Here is a 24,204-nt window from a genome sequence, read left to right as displayed (position 1 = left end):
GAATTTTCTGTGCAGCTTTGATTACTGTCACTCTGAAAGGATGGAGTTGAAATGGACAAATAGACCCTCAAATATAGTTAAGTGGATGAGGAGGCAGTTGTTGGAGGAGCAAGTGCATAGCTCTGATCCTGTCCATTAGGACCCTTTGATATGCAAAGCAGATTTGTTTTCTTTTGTTTTGTTTTGTTTTTGAGACAGAGTCTTGCTCTGTTGCCCAGGCTGGAGTACAGTGGTACGATCTCAGCTCACTGGAACCTCCACCTCCTGGGTTCAAGCAATTGTCTTCCTCAGTCTCCCAAGTAGCTGAGATTACAGGTGCCTACCACCACGCCAGGCAATTTTTTGTGTTTTTAGTTCAGACGGGGTTTCATCATCTTGACCAGGCTGGTGTTGAACTCCTGACCTTGTGTTCCACTTGTCTCGGCCTCTCAAAGTGCTGGGATTACAGATGTGAGCCACCGCCCCCGGCCCGCCAAGCATGTTTGCAGCAAGATGCCAGGGAGTAAGTGAATGAAGGGACCGTTAAAATTGGGCACTCCTACAGGAGGTTAGGTGATTGTGGGCTTGACCACCATGCACTAGTGTGCTAGAACAGGAATGGATGTTTTGTCCTAGAAACAAGTAAATAAACAAAAGTTCAAATATTTATTATCATTTAAAAAAATTGTAGAATTACTGACCAAATTACTTGAAGAGATGTTGGCAGAAAACTGTTGTGGATTGTAGGGCACATGAGAGCAATGGCTGTGCTTTTACTATTTTTGTTGTTTTCTTCTTGCATGGTGAACCCAGGGCATCACACAGTGCCCCACACAGACACAGCGGGAGTCCAGCATAAAAGGCAAAGCTAGAAAATTTTCAGGTGTTAGAGAGCTAAGTGGGTTGCTTATGATCCAATACATAGATTCTATAACTCTGAATACTCTTCCAGCTATTTGAAATAGAAGCACTGGGTGGAATATTATAGCCAGCAAAATAAACCAAGAAGTAGTAGAGTATACCACAAAGCCAATTCTTGGCAATTCTGGCAGTCATAAATAAGATTGATACAGGCGACATATAAATAAAGATGGCAAGGCGTGGCGAGTCATCCTGCCTCACCCCTGCCACCGAGAACTCCCTGTTAGGTGTCCAATTTTTCTGGGTTCCTTAAGAACAGCAAGAGATTCTTATTTTTATATTATGCCATCTGGTTTTCATGATACCAGTTTTTTTTAAACACTATGCTTACAAAACAAGATCTGTGTGCAAACTTCACCCAGCAGGTAGGCAGCTAACTGCCCCTGTGACTTGGGTATCACCACTGATTTCAGGAATGTAAACCACCACACATAACATCATGCTCAGAACTAGAACTTTCCTGTGTAGACATTAGATCAAGCCTAGTAGAGCTCTTTTTCATTTTTTAAAACATGTGTTGACAGGTAAGGACATGTCTCTGACCTCCAAATATTACTATTTAATACTGTAATTATATAAAATTTCCTAGCACATCCCCTCTCCCCCCAATTACAACTACTTGTGTATTCACTCATTGTTTCCTTCCCTTCTTTGTTTATTCACTCATTTCCCTCTGGCCACTGAAGCTCAACAGACCATAGAATTGCTGTCCTGCTCCAAGACCAATGCATTTACCATTCACCATTAATTGAATGGCTTCTCTTTAGTGCCAAGCACATTGTCTTGTTCTTTGGCATTTATAAGGGCTTTCAGTTAATTTACAAATGCTTTCCACGGATTATCTCAGCTGGTCTCACAGTAGCCCTGAGAAATGAGCAGAGTAACTATTTTCCTAGCCACTGGACAGGTAAAGAGACAGAGACTGAGAGGCGAGACCTCACCTCAGACCATGTGGCAGGAGAGTTGCCACTCACCTGATTCCATGTGGCTTGAGAGCCATGGAGCCAGAGTAGCACTTGGGTTATGGCAGGGCTGAGCCCTTCACCTAAACTCACACAGTCCTTGCCTGTGGAACATGGGGTGCCCCTGCAAGGGTGTGATACTAAATTAAGCCTTGGACTGGATGCATGAAATCCATTTAACTCTCAGATTCTCTTTTTCTACAATCATCCTATAATTTTATGGCATATGGAGCATTTTATCAAATGCTGTAAAAATATCATCTACTTTTAAAAAAGCAATTTGCATCTTATACGTTTGCACCTCTCACCTGTTATAAAACCACATATTAGACATGACATGTTATAAACAGTAGTTTCAGGTGGTATGGGCCTGGAAATTCTTTTCTGTCAAACCTACTTACATGAAGTTCTACTGGGGATCAGTCACCATTTGTACTAGGAATTAAAGTTTATGAAAGACATGAGAAGGATTGGTAGTAGTTTTCTGATTCTGAGCTTGGCTCTAAGAAAGCCGTGCTTTCCTTTCTATCCCTCTTTTTACCTCATCCTTGCCAGAGACAGTCTTATATAACACCTGCCAGCCTCCTCACAACACAGCTCTGAATTTATTTCCCAGCATTGTACAGGGCTGATTTTCCCCTTGTATATCCCGGATTCATCTCCATGATGTTTGCTCTATCTGAAATCTCTTTCCTTCCTTCTTCCTTCTTACTCTCTTCTCCCCACTCCTCTCCTTTCCTTCCGCATTTCCCTTACCTCCTCATCTCCCGTTCTTCTTATAAATTTGCCATGTTCTTTTCCATATTCCTGGACTCTAAACATTTTTTAATAATTTCTTCTAATTTGAAATACAAGCACAAAACAATAAGGCCAGCACAGTATTTTTGTAGCCCATGTGAATGCTGTTCGATTTTACAGATGAGAATGACCTAATGCTATCACCTTGAAATCCATGCCTTGCTTATAGACCCCCTGCTATAGTAGAAAAACTAATACATCTATATGAGATCCTTGATTGTTGCATTTTCAATTTGCTACCTGATTTATCAGACAGATATAGTAGTATGTGTTTAGCCAGACAGCTTTCAAGTGACTCGACAGAAAAGGAGGAATTTCTATGCATCTGCTGTTTAAAGTTAGCAATCACTCCCACTTTAATTTTTTTTTAACTTCTGATCAGTTCATTTATGATGATGTTGGGAGACTCCCAAGATATGAGTTAAAATCTAACATAAAAAGGATGCTAAGGATAGGGGCTGCAGGGAGAATGGAGAAGCAGAGATGTTTGCATACTTCAATGATGGATTGTGGCTTACTTGATTTCCAAGTTACTCTCCAGCTAGGGTGGCCACAGCCAGCTGTGGGTGTCCAGGCTGCTGGCTCTGGTAACCTGGCCTGTCTTCCCTTTCAGTGTGGCACCATGGACCAGGGCCTGTACGTGAACCTGACCGAGAGAAATCTACAGGATGCTCAGAAGTTCATTCTGATGCATGAGGTGGTACAGCCAGTGACCACAGTGCCCTCCTTCATGGAGGACAATAGCCGCTTTTCCCATGTGGCCGTCGACGTGGTGCAGGGCAGAGAAGCACTCGTCCACATCATCTATTTGGCCACAGGTAGGAGCTCTGCCCCCCTCTGAGGGGTTTTCTACCATCTTCTGATTTTGTGTTTTAGATTTAGATTCTAAACATGCAATTTCAATTTCAAGCTTTACGCCTGCTGTCTCTTTTGCAACCAGCAAAACCCACGATGCTCACTTATCTTCCTCAGCCTCTGTGCCTCTTTTTGAAAATCTCAATCTATTTTCACTATATTAGTCATAACTTTAATTGGAAAGACAATGGCTTGTTTCTTTGCTATTATTCCTCAACTATTCATAAAATAAGTATTTTCTTGGCAAGACCATTTGAATTTGGATAATTTAAGACAAAGGTATGCTTTGTTGGAAGACGTTGCTGGGTGAAATATTATCTTGGGATTGCCATGGTGATTTCTCATTTGTTCAAAAACAGTGCCTTCAGCAAAATATTTGCGTGGATGGGGTGGTACATGGTAGTGTTCAAAGAATATGTTTTGGGGCATAAATAATGGAACATTTACAGCAAATGTAGGCAGCGATACTTTCAAATTACAAATAACAATTAGATCTCTTCAGTTTCCAAAGCAACTAGAGTGTAGAAAGCATGTTCCATCTCAGTTTATTACACAGACGGCTTTGGGTGTGTGAGGCCAGCCATAGGGACCTGGCTGAGCTCTGTGGACTTGTCCTTCTCTTTCCTGCCTTCAGATTCCCATACAGAGCCATCTCACGGTGGAGTCTGCCCCTCCCCATTCTTTGTCCAGTGTTCTGTATAATTGTCATTTTTCATGGAGCACGATTACTGTTTTTGTTGCTGATAATAATATATTTTTTTTTCTTCAAAGAACTTCTCAATTCCTAGTTACATATTTACCACATATTTACCAGTTAGTTTTTTTTTTCTTTTTCGTGAAGTTGCTACTATCTACTGAACCTTTACTATTTGTGGAGTTCATTTGAAGCACTGGGAAGGAAACTGGTGAACCCATAGGCATCACCTGCCCTGCTGGACCTTACATTCTAGTGGGGACAGCAGATAATAAACAGACCAGTCGGTAAGACGCCAGGAAGGTGATGACGAGCAGACACAGCAGACGTGCAGAGAGAGCCCAGCAAGCTCCTGCATTTGCTAGTCAGCATTGATCTCCACCGGGAGGTGATGATGAAGCTGAGTGGGGACTGAGCAGGCAGCCATAAGGGAAACAACCAATGAGCCAGATGTGGGACTGGCCAGTGGCGGGCAGTGCCACTGAGTGGTCAGGTAAGGTAAGGACAGATGTGACCACTGAGTGGGCAGATGGAGGCCACAGCTGCCCCTCAGGGCCAGTCTGTGGGAAGAGGAGGAACTGGAGAGGAGGAAGAGCACTGGCCAAAGTCAGATGGAACCAGCTGCTTAGAGCATCTCCTCTAGAAGTTTTTCGGGGAAGGGAAATGGAGGATTGATGAGTTATCTGGAGGGGATGGGAGGTCAAGGAAAGGATTTTGTTGATTTTTGTTTGTGTTAAGAGAAAGGAAGGAATTACCATTGCACTGTCTTCTTGTTTATGAGACTGCAGACAGGATTGTTTCTCTTTATTCTGTCATGTATTTCCTTAATTTTCCCCAGGGTGCCTGGCATGGAAAAGGTTTGTGGGATAAATGAACGGGATCTTTCCATAAGAGTTCCTAGTTTTTCACCATAAATGTCCAGGCTAATAACACAGAGAATAGGGCCGTCTTCTTCCAATTCTAGGAGGCAGTAGAGGACCTCATTAGTACCTTGGGAGTGGGAGGGATTTTGACGGGGGTTGAGGCTATTCTTGAGTAGACCTGAGTGGGTCAGTGAAGAGCAGCCTGAGGTCTCAACCTGAGCCTTTGGACGTACTCCCCACGTAAGGCCAAGTAGGTCACGTTTGCTTCTCTTGTGTTTATAATGATCTGTAGTGAACTTCTGAGGATTTCTGATGAAACTCCTCTATTTTTACTTTGATGAGTGTCTTAGTCAGTTGCTATAACAAATTACCATAGACCGGGTGGCTTAAACAATGGAAATTTATTTCTCATGGTTCTGAAGGTTAGAAGTCTAAGATCATGGTGGCTGATGACTCATTTCCTGGTGACGGCCCTGTTACAGGTTTGCAGATGGCTGCCTGCTAGTTGTGTCCTCACAGAATGAAGAGAGATCTTCTCTCCTATGTCTCTTCTTATAAGGACACTCATACCATTCCTAAGGGCTCCAATCCTCATGACCTAATCACCTCCCCAAAGCCCCGTCTCCTAATTACATTTCATGGGGGATTAGGGCTTCAACATATGAATCTTGGGGGGACACAAACATTCAGTCCATAGCTACAAGCAACTTCTTCTACCACTGTTTAAAACCACTATTGAAAAGTTTCTAGAAACTTGCTTGCAGATGTCTGTTTTGAATGATAGCATGATTGGACTGCTGCTCCCAACACCCTCACCCCCACACTATGTTGAGATTAGCTCAGGACTCAGCTGCCGCAGGGATTCCAGACCATCTGATCCTGTCTGATGTGCAGATCTGATTCCGATATTGATATACTATGTGCCATTTGGCAAATGCATTTTGCAGAGATTCGCTTTATTGTTCCACAAACCTGATTTTTGGCTTTTCTTTTGATCTACTGCCTGTGTACAAATTGAATTGTGTTGTACATCAAGATACTGCTAATTTGAATCACAAGTTGGGATTATGGGTAAAGATGCCATATGTAGAACTCTTTGATAGTTTCCGTCTCTCACTAGTTGGATTGTTTGTTAAACTCAAGAGGAGGAGAACTTTGTAGTGGTTGAAGGTACTTTCCAGCAGAAAACAGCCATAGATACCCGGGGCCCAACACAAACCCTGCTCCAAACCATATGCAGTGACCCAGGGCAGGTACAAAAGCAGTTCTACTGAAAAGTGGATTCCCAGAAAGCATTTCAGCTTGTTTAGACTGGCTTGACAATTTTAACTGAACAACCTCTATAATTACATATTTCATGTCTCAACTAACTTGTGGATCTTTTCATTTACTCTTATAGCACTGTTTAATATATTTTGAAGGAGATATAGTCTTTTTTTCAGATTTTAATTAAGAATGATATTTAGTTTTAAGGGATATTGTTTTTTTTTTTTTAACATACAGTCTTTATGTTCAAGGAATTGAATACTGGAAGGTATAATAATATACATTTTAATTCAACCCTCTAAGAGCCAAACAACCCCCAACAAGTAGAAATGTTAAAGATTAGAGATTTTGACATTTTGAATTCAAAAGGCTGATATTTTTCCGGTCTCTTATTTATAACTAGCCCCAGTAGTCACATCAAGGCAAACCAGGAAGATTCATCTCATTTGATTTTAAAACTGATATAGAGGCGGGAGGGATAAAGAGAGATTGATTAAAGGGTATGGATATAGACATAGATAGAAGTGAGACCTGGTGTTCAATAGATCAGTATGGCGACTATAGTTAACATTAATTGATTGAATATTTGAAAAAAATCTGGAATAATTCAGATAGTTCTAGAGTAAATTAAACATAATATTTTAGGTGATGGATTTCTCAATTACCGTGATTTGATTATATGAATATATCTAATTATCACATCTACCTTGAAAATATATATATCTAATATGTTTCAATTAAAACAATTAAAAAGGTAAATCTAAAAAAGAATCTGATATTGAGCACACATGCTAGAGTCCTTTCAGTCTGGGTGCACTTGCTATACCATATCCAGGAGTTAAACGAGTTAGCAACTGATAGAGCATGGGTAAGACATTCATAACTAATGAATGTGAAGCTAGAGTCCTTCCTACCTTACTCGCAGAGTCAGTTTGATATCCGTCTAGGCTTGGGAATCCAGATTTGGTGGTAGGTGTATTTTCTCTTACTTTGATTTTACGTGAACACAAGCAAATGGGAGGAAACCAGCCAATGGCTGTTTGAAAAGTCAGTTTATTTGTACGTATTGTCTACAGATCCATGTGAGCTAGACTCCTCTTGCTGGTCTAGTTCATCTGCGTCTCGCCTCTTTGGTGGCATTTCCCGCTGCTGCCACTCCGCTGAGTCAGCAGTCTTCCCCAGATACATTCTGGGTCCATTTTCATGCTACTGTCCTGCGTCTCTCCTGGTGTCCATCCACCCAGGGCCAGGCGTGTTATCTGAGTCATGACTGTGCTAATATTTTGTAAGCTGGTTTTTGAAGATTTTCTCAGAGCCAGAGTCAAGTGGAAATGGTGGAACATTTGTGACTGGAGTTCTGTTAGTGACGGAGTCTCATATCGCCGTTGAGTTCTCTACAAAGACAGAATTAAGGTCATGCTGAGCAATCAGGTATTCTGGGAGTTTCCCCCTTACTTGACTTGGAAACACCTCTCCTCTGGCTCTTCCCCACCGCTGTGATAGTCCCTCGCAGTCCCACATGCAATCCTGGTCCAGACATGTGGCTGCTGCTCTGGGCTTTATCCACAGCATGGCCATGGTTGTTCTAATCCTATGCTCCCTCCCCCACAATGCCATTCAGTCTTAGGGTTTCTACTCTCCCTTGTAGGACGAGATATATCATTTTTATTTTCACTTTAACTCAATTCTATTGTTTTGAAAAGTATTTGAACCTTAAATTGTATATAATCGTAAAATGTTCTAAGCTTAGATTGTGGCAATAATTGCACAACTCAGAATATACTAAAAATCAGTGGGTGAATTTTATGGCATGCAAATTATACCTCAATAAATATATTTTTTAAAAAGAATCTGATCTCTTTTTGTGTTATATTTTATAAATTGTTTTAGTTAGAGGATAATTCATAAACATTTATATAAAAACACATATCAGGCACTAAAGAAATGTAAAGGAAGAAGACACACACACACATTTTGAATCATTGTTTTTCATTTCAAACTTGCAAAACTTTACATAGAAAAATCAGGGCAGCTAATAGATGAATATAAAGCAGGAAACATTCATACAGAGGTTTATATGCTTCTAGCTGCTGAACTCATGTGAGATTGTGCCATGTTTATCACCTCTGTTTCCTTCTCTTCCCCCAGCCCCAAGGTTAATTGTATTCTGGAATGAAATATTTATAGAAATCTCAAAAAATAGAGCTGGGCACAGTGGCTCACACCTGTAATCCAGCACTTTGTGAGGATAAAGCAGGAGGATCACTTGAGGCTAGAAGTTTGAGACCAGCATGGACAACATAGTGGAACTGCACATCTACAAACATTTTTAAAATTAGGCAGGTATGGTGGTGCGCACCTGCAGTCCCAGCTACTCTGGAGGCTGAGTTGGGAGGATTGCTTGAGCCTAGGAATTTGAGGCTGCAATGAGCTAGGATTGCACAATTGTACAATTGTACTCCAGCCTGGGAAGCAGAGTAAGATGCTGTCTCAAAAAGGAAAAAAAAAAATGAAGGCTCAAGACCTTCAACAAAGTGGGAGCCTGGGCTGAGCTTCCTCCTCTGCATCCCTGTCCTGTCACTTCAGTCTACAGAAAAGCAGATGGAATAGAAGGCATCCCAGCAGGAGCAGGATATGTGCCACAAAGTTACTTTGCTTGGAAAAAAGGGAGAGCAATGTAAATAAAGTCAGTACCCAGAGTTGAAATGATGAAGAAACAAAATGAGATGAAAAGGAAGTTCACAGAGATAAGGGAATAAGTAGAAGATCAAAATGACGCGCTATTCTACTACAAGAGTAATAATTAGAAACTTCATGGAAACGAAAACACAGCTAAAGCTTAGACACAGAGTAAATGTTTGCAGTGATTAAGGTGGAAAATGTAGAAATAAAAGATAAGGTTTTAAATACGAAGGACCCACAAAGACAATGGACCACACAGAGTGATTTGTGTCTTTGAACCAAAGAACCCTGTCTGTGGAGCTAAAAACTTGTGCCCAAAGATGCTATTGGAGAAAATTACCCTGCCATAAAGGAAGAATTGAGTCTGCAAATTTCAAAACATACTGTGTTTGCACAATATTAATTCAGAATAAAGGAACACTAGCCAGGTAAGTTTTTAAATTCCAAGAATACAGAAATAATTATTTAGGTATTGAGGAGGGGAAAAAAATGAAAAATGAAAAAAGTCCCATGGTCTCAGGATACTCTGCAGCTGTATAAATCTATGAAACTTGGTTATACAAAATTCTGAGAAAAAGAAAATATGAATTGAGCATATTATACTCATCCAAGAATAAAAAAAGACAGACACTCTCAAAAATGAAAATCTCAAGGAACAGAAAACCAAAAATCTCTTTTACAAACACGAAATAAGACTGATTAGGGGCTAAATTCAGCCAAATGATGTGAGAAGGTTTGAGAAAGTAAAACCAAAATAGGGGAACACTCAATACCAGATTTCAAGTAGAACAATATATACACACATTAGAGGAAAATAGATGTGACTCAAGAATGTTATTCTAGACTAATCCTTAGGTCAAAAATAAAGGTAGATGGAATATTTAGGGATAATGTGTCTGTGATTCCTACTTCAACAACAGAAAACCCTGGCTGCTAGCCAAAGAAGAAAATCGGAACAAAAACCTCAGGAAAGACGTTGTGGAAAGAGGGCGAGTGAGGTGTTGGGGACCCATTTTACTATCTGAGGAGGAAGCAATAAGGTGTCACGTGAGCCAAGGCTCTGGGGTGCAATGGAGCATAATGAGCTCAGGCGACAGAGAAGGACCACTGATTGGTCAGGTCGTAAGTTCAACCGCGGGTTCTCTCAGCCTTAGTTGACCCTGGACCCTCGGCCATTTGCTCTGCCTCAGCTATCACCATGACTGACAGATTCCTGGGCAGGACCAGGAGGTTCCTCCAGTTGATGCTGAGCAGCTGGTGGTCAGGTGTCTGTGGCGCTCTTGCTACACCTGGGCTTGGATGAGATCCCACACTTCTGGGTATGGGATATGGCTTCTCAAGCAGGTGCTGGAAGAGCTGGTAGCTGCAGCCCTGAAGTGCAGGAGGATGAACTTTCTGTGAAGCAAGCCTCACCCAGAGAGATGTGGGGTATGGGCAGAACGCAAGTGGTGAATTCCCCTTCCATTTTCACCTCCAGGCGGCTCTCCAAGGGCAGGCTCCTCATGTAGCCAAGCAGATGTCTCTTTCTGTTTCATCATAAAGGAAGAGCCCCATGGTAACAAATCATGTAGCATCACTTCCTGCTCTTTCCTGCTCCATATTCCTTTCCCTCACCACACAGCCCTGGGATTGCATCCCCAATAATGCATTAGCACCGAATCCTTGAATCCTTTCCTCTGTTTTCTAGGCAACCACAGTAAGGGATCCAACAATGTCTGGAGTTCATTCAACCCTGTAGAGTTTCTGGGTTCCAGATGCAGGCGGGGATAGCTAATATGTGCCTTCTAGCTATGTTTAAAAATTCAGATTTTAATCTAAGCATAATAATAATTACTGAAAGTTCTGTAAAGAAAAGAAGTTACATGATATGATACATGTTTTCAAAGATTACTATCTATACATCCTGGAGAATGAATCAGAGGATAACAAAAAGGGTAGAAGGAGGGTCAAATTTGGGGTACAATTTCTTTCTAAACTAACAGTACTGTATTGCTACAGGATCTGCCATTGTATAAAAATAAGCAGGCATTCTAGATGTCATTGCATTGTAACTGAGTAAGGAAGAGTAGGCTGGGGTCAAAGCTATTGAAGTCATCAAGGTGGTCTAGGAGGAGGTGAGCATGGCAGGCTCAGCCAGAAGATAGGCAGATGTCACCCTCAGTGAAGCAAACATTAGTTCTTAGGGGGACAAAAAATCTAATTTTTGTTCAAATAGACGTGGGCTATACAAGAAAATATACAGTACAGAATATCTGTAGTAAAATTTTATGGGTGAGGGGACAATCAGGAAAAATGTGAGAAGTCTTCTTGTAGGAGTGATAATGGAACACCTATCAGTTTGAGAAATGCTGCTCTTGGTTAATTTCTTGAAGAGAAGCTGACAGATGCAGCAGGTGTTTTGGAGGCGTGAGAGAATGGGTGCAATTAAGAATGACTTCTGATGTTTTTGGTTTGGACAGTTGATACTTCTGTTGGCCTTTGCTGAAAAGAAGACACTGGAGTTTTTGTGCCAAAATTCACTGGAGAGGGTTCAGCAATGGACAAGACAGACAGACACCCTGTCCTCAGGAAGCATATATTTTTTTGGGGGGAGGCAGAAGCAATAAAACAAGCAGTTACATTAAATGTTAAATAGGAAAAAATGAAACAGGAAGATGAGATGGGAGAGGCAGGGCTTTCAGTGGTAAGAAGAAACGAGCAATGTGCGGAGAGAAACAGGTCCATTAAAGTTGGGAGTTGGCCTGTTTTTCATGGAAAGTTGGGGTGGAGAGAGATAGGGGCGAGTTGAGGAGGAGACAGAGGTCAGGAAATGGATACCCATCTAGACAACTTCTTAATAGATGAGGGACTCTGAGGCTGGGAGTGAGCTGGGGCAGGGGGTTGGGGGAGACAGCAGATTGAATCGAGGACCATGCAGGGTTGGCAAGGGCACTTTGCTTGTGGGTGTCAGCAGACAGTTTTGCACCCGTTACGGGGAAATGCATCTGTAAATGTTTCTAGTCCCCCCTCTCCATCTCCACATGCTCACTGTTGCATCCCTTCTGGACCTTAGAGGAGCGTGTTTCTGTCAATCCCATCCCCAGTCTTCCGAGAGGCAGACCTAGAACCTGGGCTGAGAGGCCAAGGGGAAGGACAGGACTTGGCTGAGGGGCTGAGTTAGGCCCCAGAATAAAGCACCAAAGGGAACCAAGAGAGGGTGTGAGCTGGGGAAGGAGGCGTGACTGTGTGTGTTTGTTTGGTGGGGTGCCAGGGGGGCTGCCAATTGAGAAAAACCCGCCACTGGAGAAGTGAGAAAGGCAATAACAGAATAGTTTCTAAGGGCAACACCTGAAATCCATGCTGTTTAGTGCTTTTGAAGGGTATTAATACCAGGTAAAGATGGAATTCCACCTGTAAGGACTTTGGGGTTTTGGCACATGCAATTTTGACTCTTTTCAGTACAGGTTGGATCCTGTGAACCTACGAATCTGGCTTTTAAATATTTACTACTGCCAATGGGCATCTCACTGAGGAGGAAGAATGAGGGAGTAAGAAAGAGGGGTCCCCAGATGGGGGAGGTTCTGAGGTGCACAAGGGGTGGGGGCAGGGGTCAGAATAACCTCAGGGATAAAGGAGGAGATGCTCCGATGTACCTGGGGGCCCGAGACTCACGCCTGTCACCTTCACTTAGCTTTGCCCTGAGCACCAGGGAGGAAATGTAACCAGGGACCTCCCCTGTTCTCACTCTTCCCTTCCAAACTCATTTTAAGTACAGAAGAGTGCCTTTTTATGGTTGCTTGCTACGAATCATTTTTAAAGTCAGGAGATCAGTATGACTTTCCAAATGTACTTGTAGAAAAGACAAAGAAACAGTGTTCTATGTACTCTAGAAGTTTCTTCTGCAAGAGTGATAGTGGCCAACTAGCTCAACAAATGCTGAAATTCCGTTTCTAACTTTCTTTTCTCCCTGCAATTTTTTTTTCTAGCACGTAATTTTCGAGGCTTTCAGGTCCATATCTAAAAAAATTAAGGCAAGGCTGAGTGAGGAACAGACCTTGACATTCCCTTTGTCCAACATACATAAGACTTTAGAGACCCCAAGGATACCCTTCTGGGTACCAAAAATTAAGTTAATACATTTATGGCTGCCATCACTCCTGAGAATTATCTCACTCAATGTTTCTAAGCAATTTGCAACTATTTAAGTGTCAGGAACAAGTATTAACTTGTGAAAAACTATCATGTTGGAATTTTTTTTTTTTTTTACATTCACTCCAAATTCTGTCCTTCTCACCAGAAATTATAAATCCAAACCAAGTCTGGACTTGCATTACTTGTGCTTCTTTATGTAAGGGGCTCCCATCAACTGAAGGGGGTACATTATATAATTTGAGTGCTTGTTTGATAACATTTAATGAATTTTTCATTTATTGAGGGAATAATTGCAGCAAGTAATAGAAACTCAATTACCTGGTGGTGTGGGTTAAACTGTGTTCCCGAAGAAGGTATGTTGAAATTCCTAACCCTTCAGTACCCTATTTGACCTTCTTTGGAAATAGGGCCTTTGAGCATGAGCATGTAATTAGTCAAGTCCAGATGAAGTCATACTGGCATACAGTGGACCCTTAATCCAATATGACTGGTGTGCTTGTAAGATGAGAAAAGAGGCAAACCAGGAGAATGCCATGTGATAACATGGGCAGAGATTGGAGTGCACAAATGCAAGCCCAGGAACACCTGGAATGGACAGCTGCCCTCAGAAACTAGGATGAGACAAGAATTCCACCCAGATTCTTAAGAAAGTATGGCTCTCCTGATACCTTGATTTCAGACTTCCAGCATCCAGAACTGTGAGCAAATACATTTCCGCTGCTTTAAGCCCACCAGAATGTGGTACTTTATTGCAGCACCCATAGGTTACTAATATACCTGGGTAGACTTTGCCACACAGCATCTGCTCTTACAGTCAAATTTAAAGAGTAGCCTGGCCTTCTCCTACTCCCTGAACTCCATGAACACAATTAGTTCTTTAGCATGAGTTTGTGTTAGGCCCAATTAAAATGAAAATATACTGTTGAATATAATTTAGTATATGCCAAACCACTTAAAATGCTATAAAAACAACTAATTGTTTTGTTTGATTAAATGTGGGAGCATTAGTTCTTGTATTTTAATGTGTTTGGCTTTTAAACATGTTTTCTGAATATTTTTAGTAGCTGACGCCTGGTCTCCCAACCGCAAAATAATACGAAGTTATAACCTATGAATTAGTAAATTTCCCAGTATGTTCTAAATAGGATGCAACCAACTTCATCTTCACGCAGCAGATAAATTTCCTGTTTTCTTCTTGGTCTCTTGCTTCCTCTCCATCTTGCTTTGCTTTGGACCCACCTGAGGCAGGTGACTTTCCTCTCAGGTTTCACATGATTAGTATTCATTGGAAGTTACCCTCAGTAGTAAAGATTGTGGTCTGTGGACAAAAAATACATAAGTAAATAAAATTGCTTATCTTTACCTTTTTTTCATACAGATCCTTCCTGATACAAATTTTTGATATAACTCCTTCAGGTTTAATGGCAGTAGCTAGGAGATGAAGCACAGTGGATTCCTGTTCCAAAACCTGCTGTCCTCTTGCTTATACAAAACCCCAGTTAGGGTAGTATTGTTTCTTTTTGAGATGATGGTATTATAACTACAAGGATTTTTCATAATCTTGATTCAGTGCCCCAGGTTTTCTTATTTTTTGCTAAGTCTAATCTCTACTTCTACAGAGGGACATTCAAACCATTTTCTACATGAAAGCTTCATGAGACATGTCTAATGTAGAACACGAGTTACTGGAGTATATAATGTAGACACAGGCTTAGGAATTTTTAACAGACATTTATCCTGGAAAATTCAGTTATGAGAAGACCCACTTGACTGCTAATTTGATGATGAATCTGCAAGTGTTTTTACAAAGGACTTTTCTAGTTGATGATAAGAACATAGGTCTTTATAGGTATTAAGGGCTTTCAATTAAATGGCTCATCCATCTTCATCCATATCATTTGTTGTGGTAAAGCATATTTTACAATCATTACCAACACTTTTTAACTATTATCTATACAGAATGCTGGAATGTCTTAAAAGAGAGCTTATCTGGCTGGGCATGGTGGCTCATGCCTGTAATCCCAGCACTTAGGAGGCCGAGGCAGGTGGATCATGAGGTCAGGAGTTGAAGACCAGCCTGGCAAACAGGGTGAAACCCTGTCTCTACTAAAAATAAAAAAAACTAGCCGGGTGTCGGGGCATGTGCCTGTAATCCCAGCTACTCAGGAAGCTGAGGCAGGAGAATCACTTAAACCTGGGAGATGGAGTTGCAGTGACCCAAGACTGCACCATTGCACTCCAGCCTGGGTTACAAAGCTAGGCTCCATCTCAACAAAAAAAAAAAAAAAAAAAGAAAGAAAAGAAAAAAAAAAAAAGAGAGAGAGAGAGCTTATCCATTTTTTTTCCCCACTCAGGAGCTCACTTTTGTAAGACCCAAGTGTGCAAATTGAACATAACTGAAAGTGTTTCCTTTGTTCAATATATTCTGATGAGAATATTTTTAAACAAATATTTAAGAGCAGATTCTGCTGGCGATTTAACTTGGATAATGAGATTCTTGGTAATTTTTTAAAAATTATTTTCTCCATAAGGAGCATTTACCAACTAAATTTTTTTTGAGGAGTAAATCCAAGTTCTGTTACCATGAGACATCAATTTTGTTAGTTTTGAATGAGGCAGGCTGAAGGTTTCAATTTATCTGATTTACTATCATGTAAATTCCAATTTATTATAAGTTCTGCCAAGGTGTTTATGGATATCAGAGATAGAACTAAAATTATACTGATAAATATGTAAAAATTAAGTCTTCGAAAGCCAATCCATTTCATCTGTTGGATGGTGATTCTTGACATGTGTCCCTGTGTGTCCATTTCCAGTATCCTCATGCTTAGTTTTAGAGTTCTAATAGGGTGCTAAGGCTGGGTTCAAAGTCAAAATCCACATAACCCTAGTAACCTGTGAGATGCAGGATGTCTTTTAGGGTCACCTGGCAGCAGCCCAGGCCTGCACCTCCTAGGAGTGTCCTGGGATGCCCCAGTTTGGGAAGACACAATGGAGATGAGCCTTGGTGGCTTCTCAGGACCTGCGTGGGACTCACCCTGGTTGTGAACAAAGATGAACAAGTCAATCTTCAACGAAGGCCAAGTCAAGGCACTGACTTCAGAAAATGCATATCAACAGAAAATACACATACATTTCCACCAGAATGAAGACCTCCAAATGTTCAGATGAGGCTATGTCAGGAACACAACCTGCCCTCATAGAACCTCAGGCATATTGGGATAGAGTCAACATCACTGTTTCCCACAGTTGTGTCTTTTAGCTGCAATGAGAAGAACATCTGAAATGACTCCATCATTTAAAGCACTCATCTTGTCCTCTGCCTTCATTTTCTGTAACCTGCACCCTGAACTCAGTTCTTTGGAGTAACCAGGCTCCAAAGAGACTTCAGCAGCCTATAACTGCCCCAGTTTTCTGGTTTCTAAGTAACTATGCATCTGACCAAATAGCAAGAATTTAAGTACTGTCAGTCCAATGAATCAACTGTGATCACTGCTGCTCCTGCTCCTCTGAGTCTGTTTGTGGGATTAATTCTGTTGTGTTGCTGGAGCAGTCCAGTTACAGTGGCACCCACATGCTGGGTAAGCATGGGCTTTATTATTGTCCCTACCTGATAATTCTATTTAAATTCTACCTAATTTCAATTAGATTATTTTGGCAGTGAGGAAATCCTTGGGTTATTTTAAGCAATGGGGTATATTTTAAGGATACATGTTTCTGCTGCCCCATCAGTGGTCACCCATCTGTGCATTCCTTAACTCACATTCCTGAGAGGGAGAGTCTGACCTGACTACCAGATCACCATTATCCTGAATGTGCCACATGCCACAGGCTAGGCCACTGCTGAGGCTGCTGGTCAGCTGGCAGAGTGGCCATCCTTGGGTCAGGGGCCAACCTCTGACACCATCAGCTTTGGGAATACGAACTAGGTCACCTCTGCCAGAACTGGGGCCCCTTTTTTCAACAAGAGCAGGACAGCTAACCTCAGAAGGGACCCTGGGCTTCACACACAGTTCAACAAGGTGTTAAATAGGGTATTCAGAGGATGTGTTATTCTTGCATTGTTGTACAACATATTATCATATTCTTAGCAATTTCAAGCATCATACATTTATTAGCTCACAATTTCCATGGTCCTGGACCCCAGGCACTGCTTAGCTGGGTCCTCTGTTCAGGGTTTCACTAGGCTGCAATCAGGATGCCAGCTAGGGCTGCAGTCTCATCTGAAGGCTTGACTAGAGAGGAGTCAGCTTCCAAGCTTATTCAGTTCATTAACAAAGTTTATTTCCTCATGGTGTTGACAGAGGGCCCTAGTTTTGTCCTGGCTGTTGGCAGAGTTTACTTTCACATCCTAAGACTACCTGCAGCTTTCCGCCCATATCCTTCAATGTGGCCACTTACTCTGTGCAACCAGCAAGGAGAGCCTCTCTTCTCAGAGAGGCCCAGTCCTCCCTTTAGGGTTTTTCACTTGATTAAGTCAGGCTCATCCAAGATGATCCAGTTTTTGATTAACTTAAAATTAACTTATTTGTAATCTGACTTTTATCTGCAGAATTCCTTCACTGTTTCCATGTCACATGATCTAATCACAGGAGTGACACACTGTCATATTCATAGGTCTGGTCAATACTCACCAGAGAGGACTACACAGAACATGAACACTAGGGGTTGGGAATGATAGGGACTGTTTTAGGAATCTGCCTATGGTAGGAGGTCTATTAGATGCCCTCTATCTTACAGATGCCACCTCTTATTCTCACCCTCCAAAAACCCTGTAAATATGTTTTAATTTTGAAAGTTTAAAATTAAATGTAAAATGGTTTTCCTTGGAGCAAACAGCTAGGACTTCAATTACGAGGGCTGTTCCTATTTAAAGGGAGAAATTGTTCTTCTGGTTTGAGCTGCACAAGTAATTACATTGGTTATTTGCTCTACATCTAGTTATCCAGACCTGGCTGAAGTGCTTCCACCAAATGGAGTTACTTTCCATTTTCGCAAGTGCTCCATGAGCAAATGTCTATAATGAAAAAGAAAAATTCTGGAATGTGGAAGAGAAGGACAAAAGGAAGATGCCGTATGTTGTATGGCATTCAAAGGCTAATTTCCCACTAACTGAAACCAAGTGAGTGAACAAACCAAACCCCTACCTGTCAGTGTTAAACGTGTAAGGGCCACCGCCATCTCTGCTTGCACCCCTCTAGCCATCTCTGCACTTTCTTTCTTTCCTTTCTTTGTACTGCCAATGGGATGGGTGTTCATTTCCTAACTGGAGGCATAAACATGTGCCTAACTGGAGGCAGAAATACAGGCAGTGAGGTGACTGCATCTCTGTCCCGGGGCGTGCTGTGTCTCTGACACCCAGTTATTCAAGGACCACTGAGAGAATTTAAGGAATCCTGCAAGAAAAGAGTATCCACTGCTTGGGAGTAACTTGACCCTCCACGAACACACAGGATCTGGATGACCTTTGCAATTCCTTTGGGGATGCAGGGAGCAGAATTTTAGAACTCTACCACACCCCCACTTGCTGCTGAGTATTAGAATAATATATAAAATTGCTGTCACCTGGCCCACCATAGTCATTCTCTAAGCTGTGAAATCAGAAAACAAAATACTTCTTAGAACCATAAAATGTGGAATAATTTGATTCTGCTGTGATGTGTTAACAAACGGAATCTTTGCTAAGGGAGACCTCTCTGACTCCAAGCTCAGATCACCACAGAGCTGTCGTCTCTTACGCCTTCAAAGGTCTGTAGAGTAAAGCTTCCTATTATGATGTAGTCTAACATGAAGGACACGGTAGCAGAGACTTTCTGAAGGAGTGAGGTTGCTTGGGCTGTATTCACTGGAGTAAAGTGGAAGCACAGCTAATCATAGAAGTCAAATTCCTTGTAGGATTTTTTTTCTGCCTTGGCTTTGAATGTCTGATGTTTTTATTCTGGATCTAAGCACATCCTGTCATCCTTGTTAACTTGTATAGATGGCCCCTGCCTGGCAATGATGATCAGCCATTACTAAGCACATTTAGGCCTTGACCTCTGTAATTAAATTCTAAAACAGACAGCAGTGCATTCTGAAGGACATGGAAGGAATGGGTGCATCCTCCAGTGCGTGATAAAATAGCAGTAACAATGGTGTTACAGACGAACTTTCCTCCAGGAGTTGTTACAAAACGGAGTGACTGGAAGAAAAGGTACCTCACCACATCTTTTCGAAAAAGCCTTTGCAGAGAAGATGAGGATACCAAGATACCTTAAGGAACAGAAGGAGGATATTTCACATATCTGGGAGTAAGAGAGGGTTGGGAGTAGGAAGTAAGGTGCAACCGTCAATATTGCAGTTCCCACCTGGAAGTCATTAGCGGAAACAAACTCGCCTCAAATCTCCCAGCAAATTAACAGAACATTTCCTTCCACCAGAATGTCTGCAGTAAGCTGTAATTTACAGTGGTGCGATTACTGACAATGCCGAAGTCTAACTGCATATTTGTCCCAGGCATGGGAAAAACAGTATTTGTCACTTGCAGGGATGTCAACATCAGAATTACTTTTATTTTGGTTGTTTCAAAACACAGCCTAAAAATCTGCTCCATTATTTATTGGTTTATAATATTTTCATCTCTCTTTCCTTTTTGAAACCTAGAGAAGTCCAATACTACGTTTCTTAAGTATGGTATTTTCTGGTGTTTAAACAGAATTGTTACCAAAGGATGCTGTGGAGTTTCATAATGTTATGTTTTCATAATATTAAGAAAGGAATGATGTTTTGAGCTGTGTCCCTAGGGGCAATGCTGTTCCTACACGATCCTGTCTTACTCATCAGATCAACATTTCCTTGGAGAAGCTGAGGACATGCAATATGTTAATGAGACCTTGTTTGAAGAATCAAAGGAGCCTGTCATTAACCAGCCCTCTTGCAATGATCCCAATGCTTGTGTCCCTCCAGATTGAAAATAAATTGAAACCTAATTCCCAGTGTGAGGGTATCTGGAGGTGGAGGCTTTCGGAGGTGATTAGGTCATGAGGATGGATTCCTCATGAATGGGATTAGTGCCCAATAGAAGAGATCCTAAAGAGATCCCTCACCTCTTCCACCATGTGAGACACAGAAGGAAGGGCCATCTGTGAGGAACTGGCTGTGACCAGACATCAAATCTGCAGGCACCCTGATCTTGGACTTCCCAGGCTTTAGAACTATGAGATATAAATCTCTGTTGTTGATAACACCCCCCCAATCTATGGTATTTTGTTATAGCATCCTGAATGGACTAAAGATGCTCCTAAAGTTGAGAATATCTGAAATTATAATTATGTAGCCAGTTATTCTTCTAGACCAAAAAAAAAACAAAAAACAAAAAACAAAAAAACAGTGTGAAGAAAACAACTTTCCCTGTTTGGAATTGTCTGATTATAGTAAGTGCAAAATAAATGCTGAATGAATGAGTTATTGGAAAGCAGTGAGCCATCTGTCCCTGTGTGCTTTCATCCTTTCTTCAGATCTTCACCAGTGCCATTTCATTATTTTGACTAATCCAGAAACAGAAACAATATGAAAACAGCAGTAAAGAGCTTTTGATTTTTTTCCCCATTTAAGAGCAATCAACACATGTTTAATAAGTTTCTGACCAAGAGAACACTTATAACCAGATTCTGGATTTTTAAGGCTGTGAAAGCTCAGCTAGGTTTGAAAGTTTTAAACCATTTTGAGATTAAAGCATTGTTTAGAAGGGCATTTCTTGCTACCTATAACCACTATGTGTCAACTGAGTATAATGAATCTTGTTAAATACATAGTATGTTTCTCTGAGGAATTAAAATTGAGAGAAAGGAAAAGAAAATTTGCTCAAGAAGCTGAAGATTTCTTTCTTGTAACCAGAAAATATGTGTTAAGAATTGTTCTCATGTGTAACTAAACTATTGAGCGTTATTGTCTGAAATTAGTAAAAAATCCTTTAAAGTGATCTTCAGTTATGCCAGGTAGAATTTGATTTCTACACCCCCAGAACAGTTTAGAGGTTTCTGTAGCCTTCAATTTTCATATATTTGTGGCAATGATAAAAATTTAGTAATTAATTTTTTCAATACCGAAGTACCATTAAGGGATTTTAGTTAAAAAAAATATTATTTTTAGTATTGAAGTGATCGCCAAGATTAATTGTCAGAGTAGAAACTTCATTTAGGCCTTCAATGATATGATCATTTGATTAATTTTAAAAATCTGACCTTGTCCTCAGCAGAAGAACACTCATTCATAGTGAAAAAAATAGTTTCAACCACAAATGCCTTGATTTGTCCTTGGTAAATTGTCTTTAAATGGCAATCTTCACAAGGAACTGCTGCTCTTTGAGTTAAACTATAATTTTCCTTCAATTAGAAATCATATTGATTACACAGTGTTGGCATTTTTAGTATCTCTAGGCAGCATTCATTTCTCTGTGCATGGATTGGATAATAGCCAGTTGTCTGGAGCTTTATGGAGTTGCTGACCTGTGGTGATTCACCTGGCAGCTTGCCTTTGGGACCCTCTAACACTTAACCTGCACTTCTAGTTCTCCAGATTCTGGAGTTTTCCAGCGTGGAGTCAGGGCATGCCAGGAGCTCGGGGGCCCAGGCTCAATGCTACCTCATCTTTGTCCTGGCTCAGCTCTGACCTTTCACCCAGTTTGAGTGAGCTGGCTTTGACATCTTCTCAAGTGATCAATTCTTTGCTCTGGTGTCTGAGCTTTGTTCTATGTGCTAGGACACATCCCCATCTCAGAATTAGAGCCGTTTCTGTGCCCTGTAAGTTGGTGCCTGCTCACTCTTGCCCCATCTCCAGGCACTGACCTCTCACCGTCCGGGTCTTCTGACTCTTGCTGTCTGACTGGAACCCTTGCCGCAGCCTGTGTGTTTAGTTGGAGGACATATATCTAGTGTTGGAAGCTGGCTCCCTCTCAGCCATCTACATCCCAGTTAGGAAAAGCAAAGAACTGGTTAAGACTCATGATTTTCCTGCTGCCCGGTAAGAACTGGGCTGGGATTCCTCATAGATCATAAATAAATCTGCACCCATGAAAAGATTTGGGGAGTCTCACTGGAAAGTCAATGGAAGCTGGAGAGCTGGGGGCCCTGGACTCTGTATCATTAGTGTGGAGCATGTTTAGTGACAATCTTTCAGTTTGTTGTCTCAACCATGAGTCCCAATTTAAAACAATTTTTCTCCAAATTGACGTTTAAGAAAACTTGTCACTCCTGCTCCTCAGATGCCAGCTGGGCCTTTCCTGCCCTCCAGATGTTTGCTGTTTGCTTTCATATTTTAGACTCTCAATTTCCTGCCTAGGAAGTCCACAGCTCTCCCCATCATTTCTGTTACCATTCCCTGGGCTTATGCTCACCAGATCCTGTTGATATTCAGGGTGAATGAATTTCTCTCACTGTCAAACACCAACTCAACCCCTTCCCCAGATTGTGTTTTAAAAGAAAAAAAGGAAAGAATTGTGTGAGTTGAAAACATTATGGGAGGACCTGTGTTCACAAGGAAGGATTGTTGGAGGTGTAGGCACCTTTTTGCCATCATTCTAGTTTTTCACTCTCACCCCTTTTCTTTCACCTTTTCTGTTTCTTTCAGGAGGATAGCAGAGGAATTTCAACCTCTCTCCCATATGGAGCCCCTTCTTCTCTCAGCTCTCTTGACCCAAACAATACGTAGGTCTGAGGGCAAGGAAGGAGGAGGGTGTACGCTTCATGTCAAACTCTGTACAGGGCACCACCCAAAGGATGGCTGGAAACTCCCCAGTAGGACTGTTGGTGGATGAAAGGGTCTCCTTTATTATATACTTGTCTTAGTCCTGGCTGCTATAAAAACTTACTGTCAACTGGGTGGTTTAGAAACAACAGAAACGTATTTCTCATAGTGCTGGGGGCCTGTCATCCTGAAATCAGGATGCCAGCATGCTTGGGTTCTCATGAGGACCCTTTTCTGGTTTATAAGTAGCCACCTTCTCCCTGTGTCCTCACAGGGGACAGAGACAAGGCAGGGCTCTGAGACCTATTTTATAAGGGCACCAATCCCATTCATGAGGGTGTCACTTCCCAAAGCCCTCCACCTCCAAATATCACCACATTGGGAGTTAGGATTTCAGCCTCTAAATCTGGGGGTAGGGGGGCACAAACATTCAGCCTATTTCAATATGCATGCCCTGTCTTTTATTTTTTAATGTAGAGTTAATATATTTGCATCTAAGAGTAGGTTTCTATAACATGTACATGTTGGGGAGTGGAGTATGGCACAAAGTACTAGTGACATGCATGGGTATCTACTTCAAAATGAGTTCACAAAAGTCAAGAATTGTATTGTGTATCAAAGTTTCACATTTATTTTTCATTCCACATTTCTTGCAAATGAGTCATCCATGTTCATGCACACAACTGAGGTTCCTCCACCCTACCAGGCTGGACATGGGAGGTAGGACACCAAAGCATTTGAAAGCCCTCAGAATGCACAGACTTTGTTCATACATAGGCTAGAAAAAGGGGGGCATTGTCACTCCTGACTTGTTAATTCATATGCACCATTCACTGTGGCTCCCAGACAGAACACTGACAAGTGAAAATAATTCCCTGCAAGTAACACTTTCCCTCGGGTGAAGGAAATCAGTGGACATTGAGCCCAGTGTCCAAACATCAGAAAACCTTTGGAAGTTGATATTTTTGTAGCAAGAGCAGCTAAGCCGGAATATGACCCAAATAAGTTCTTAATAAATATTCACCTAATGAGCAAATGAACTAATGAGTATTTGTGTCCTAGGGCAAATAGTTGATAGTTCTGAGTCAGTAATTATCACGAGGGCAGTGTCATTTGAGTGGCCCACCACAGACCTGAGCAACCTGGAGGCCCCTCCTTGTCATGAAGCAGCTGAAGGAATAGTCAGTCCTGACTAGAGGCCACACCAAAGCTGCTCTATGTGTAGAAGGGAGAGGAGAGTGGGAGAGCCTCTGACTATGCCAGGGTTTTATTTGTTCAAGAGCAGATGGAAAATGATAGAAGAATGTCAGGTGAGCAAGCCCAACTTGGC

At 41.6% G+C, this 24,204-nt stretch overlaps 1 protein-coding gene and 1 long non-coding RNA gene across 6 annotated transcripts in view; one reads left to right on the top strand and one right to left on the bottom strand.

Moving 5' to 3' along the window:
• The window catches only part of LOC129036944 (uncharacterized), a 47,906-nt gene extending 37,348 nt beyond the window's left edge, over positions 1-10,558 (bottom strand). Inside the window, exons 1-2 of the long non-coding RNA XR_008502693.2 lie at positions 10,434-10,558; positions 7,253-7,732 (exon numbers count right to left, since the gene is read on the bottom strand). This is a non-coding gene — a long non-coding RNA (uncharacterized LOC129036944). The remainder of the gene's footprint in view (positions 1-7,252; positions 7,733-10,433) is intronic.
• Positions 1-24,204, top strand: part of SEMA5A (semaphorin 5A) — a 516,751-nt gene that overhangs the window by 360,721 nt on the left and 131,826 nt on the right. For all 5 annotated transcript variants that reach the window (XM_054488673.2, XM_063664657.1, XM_063664656.1 and 2 more), the window contains one exon: positions 3,274-3,478. In XM_054488673.2, coding sequence (XP_054344648.1) covers positions 3,274-3,478 — 205 coding nt within the window. The remainder of the gene's footprint in view (positions 1-3,273; positions 3,479-24,204) is intronic.

The sequence above is a fragment of the Pongo pygmaeus genome, chromosome 4 (assembly GCF_028885625.2).
Source record: "Pongo pygmaeus isolate AG05252 chromosome 4, NHGRI_mPonPyg2-v2.0_pri, whole genome shotgun sequence".
Classification (NCBI taxonomy): domain Eukaryota; kingdom Metazoa; phylum Chordata; class Mammalia; order Primates; family Hominidae; genus Pongo; species Pongo pygmaeus.
This window is presented reverse-complemented; position numbering and strand designations above follow the sequence as displayed.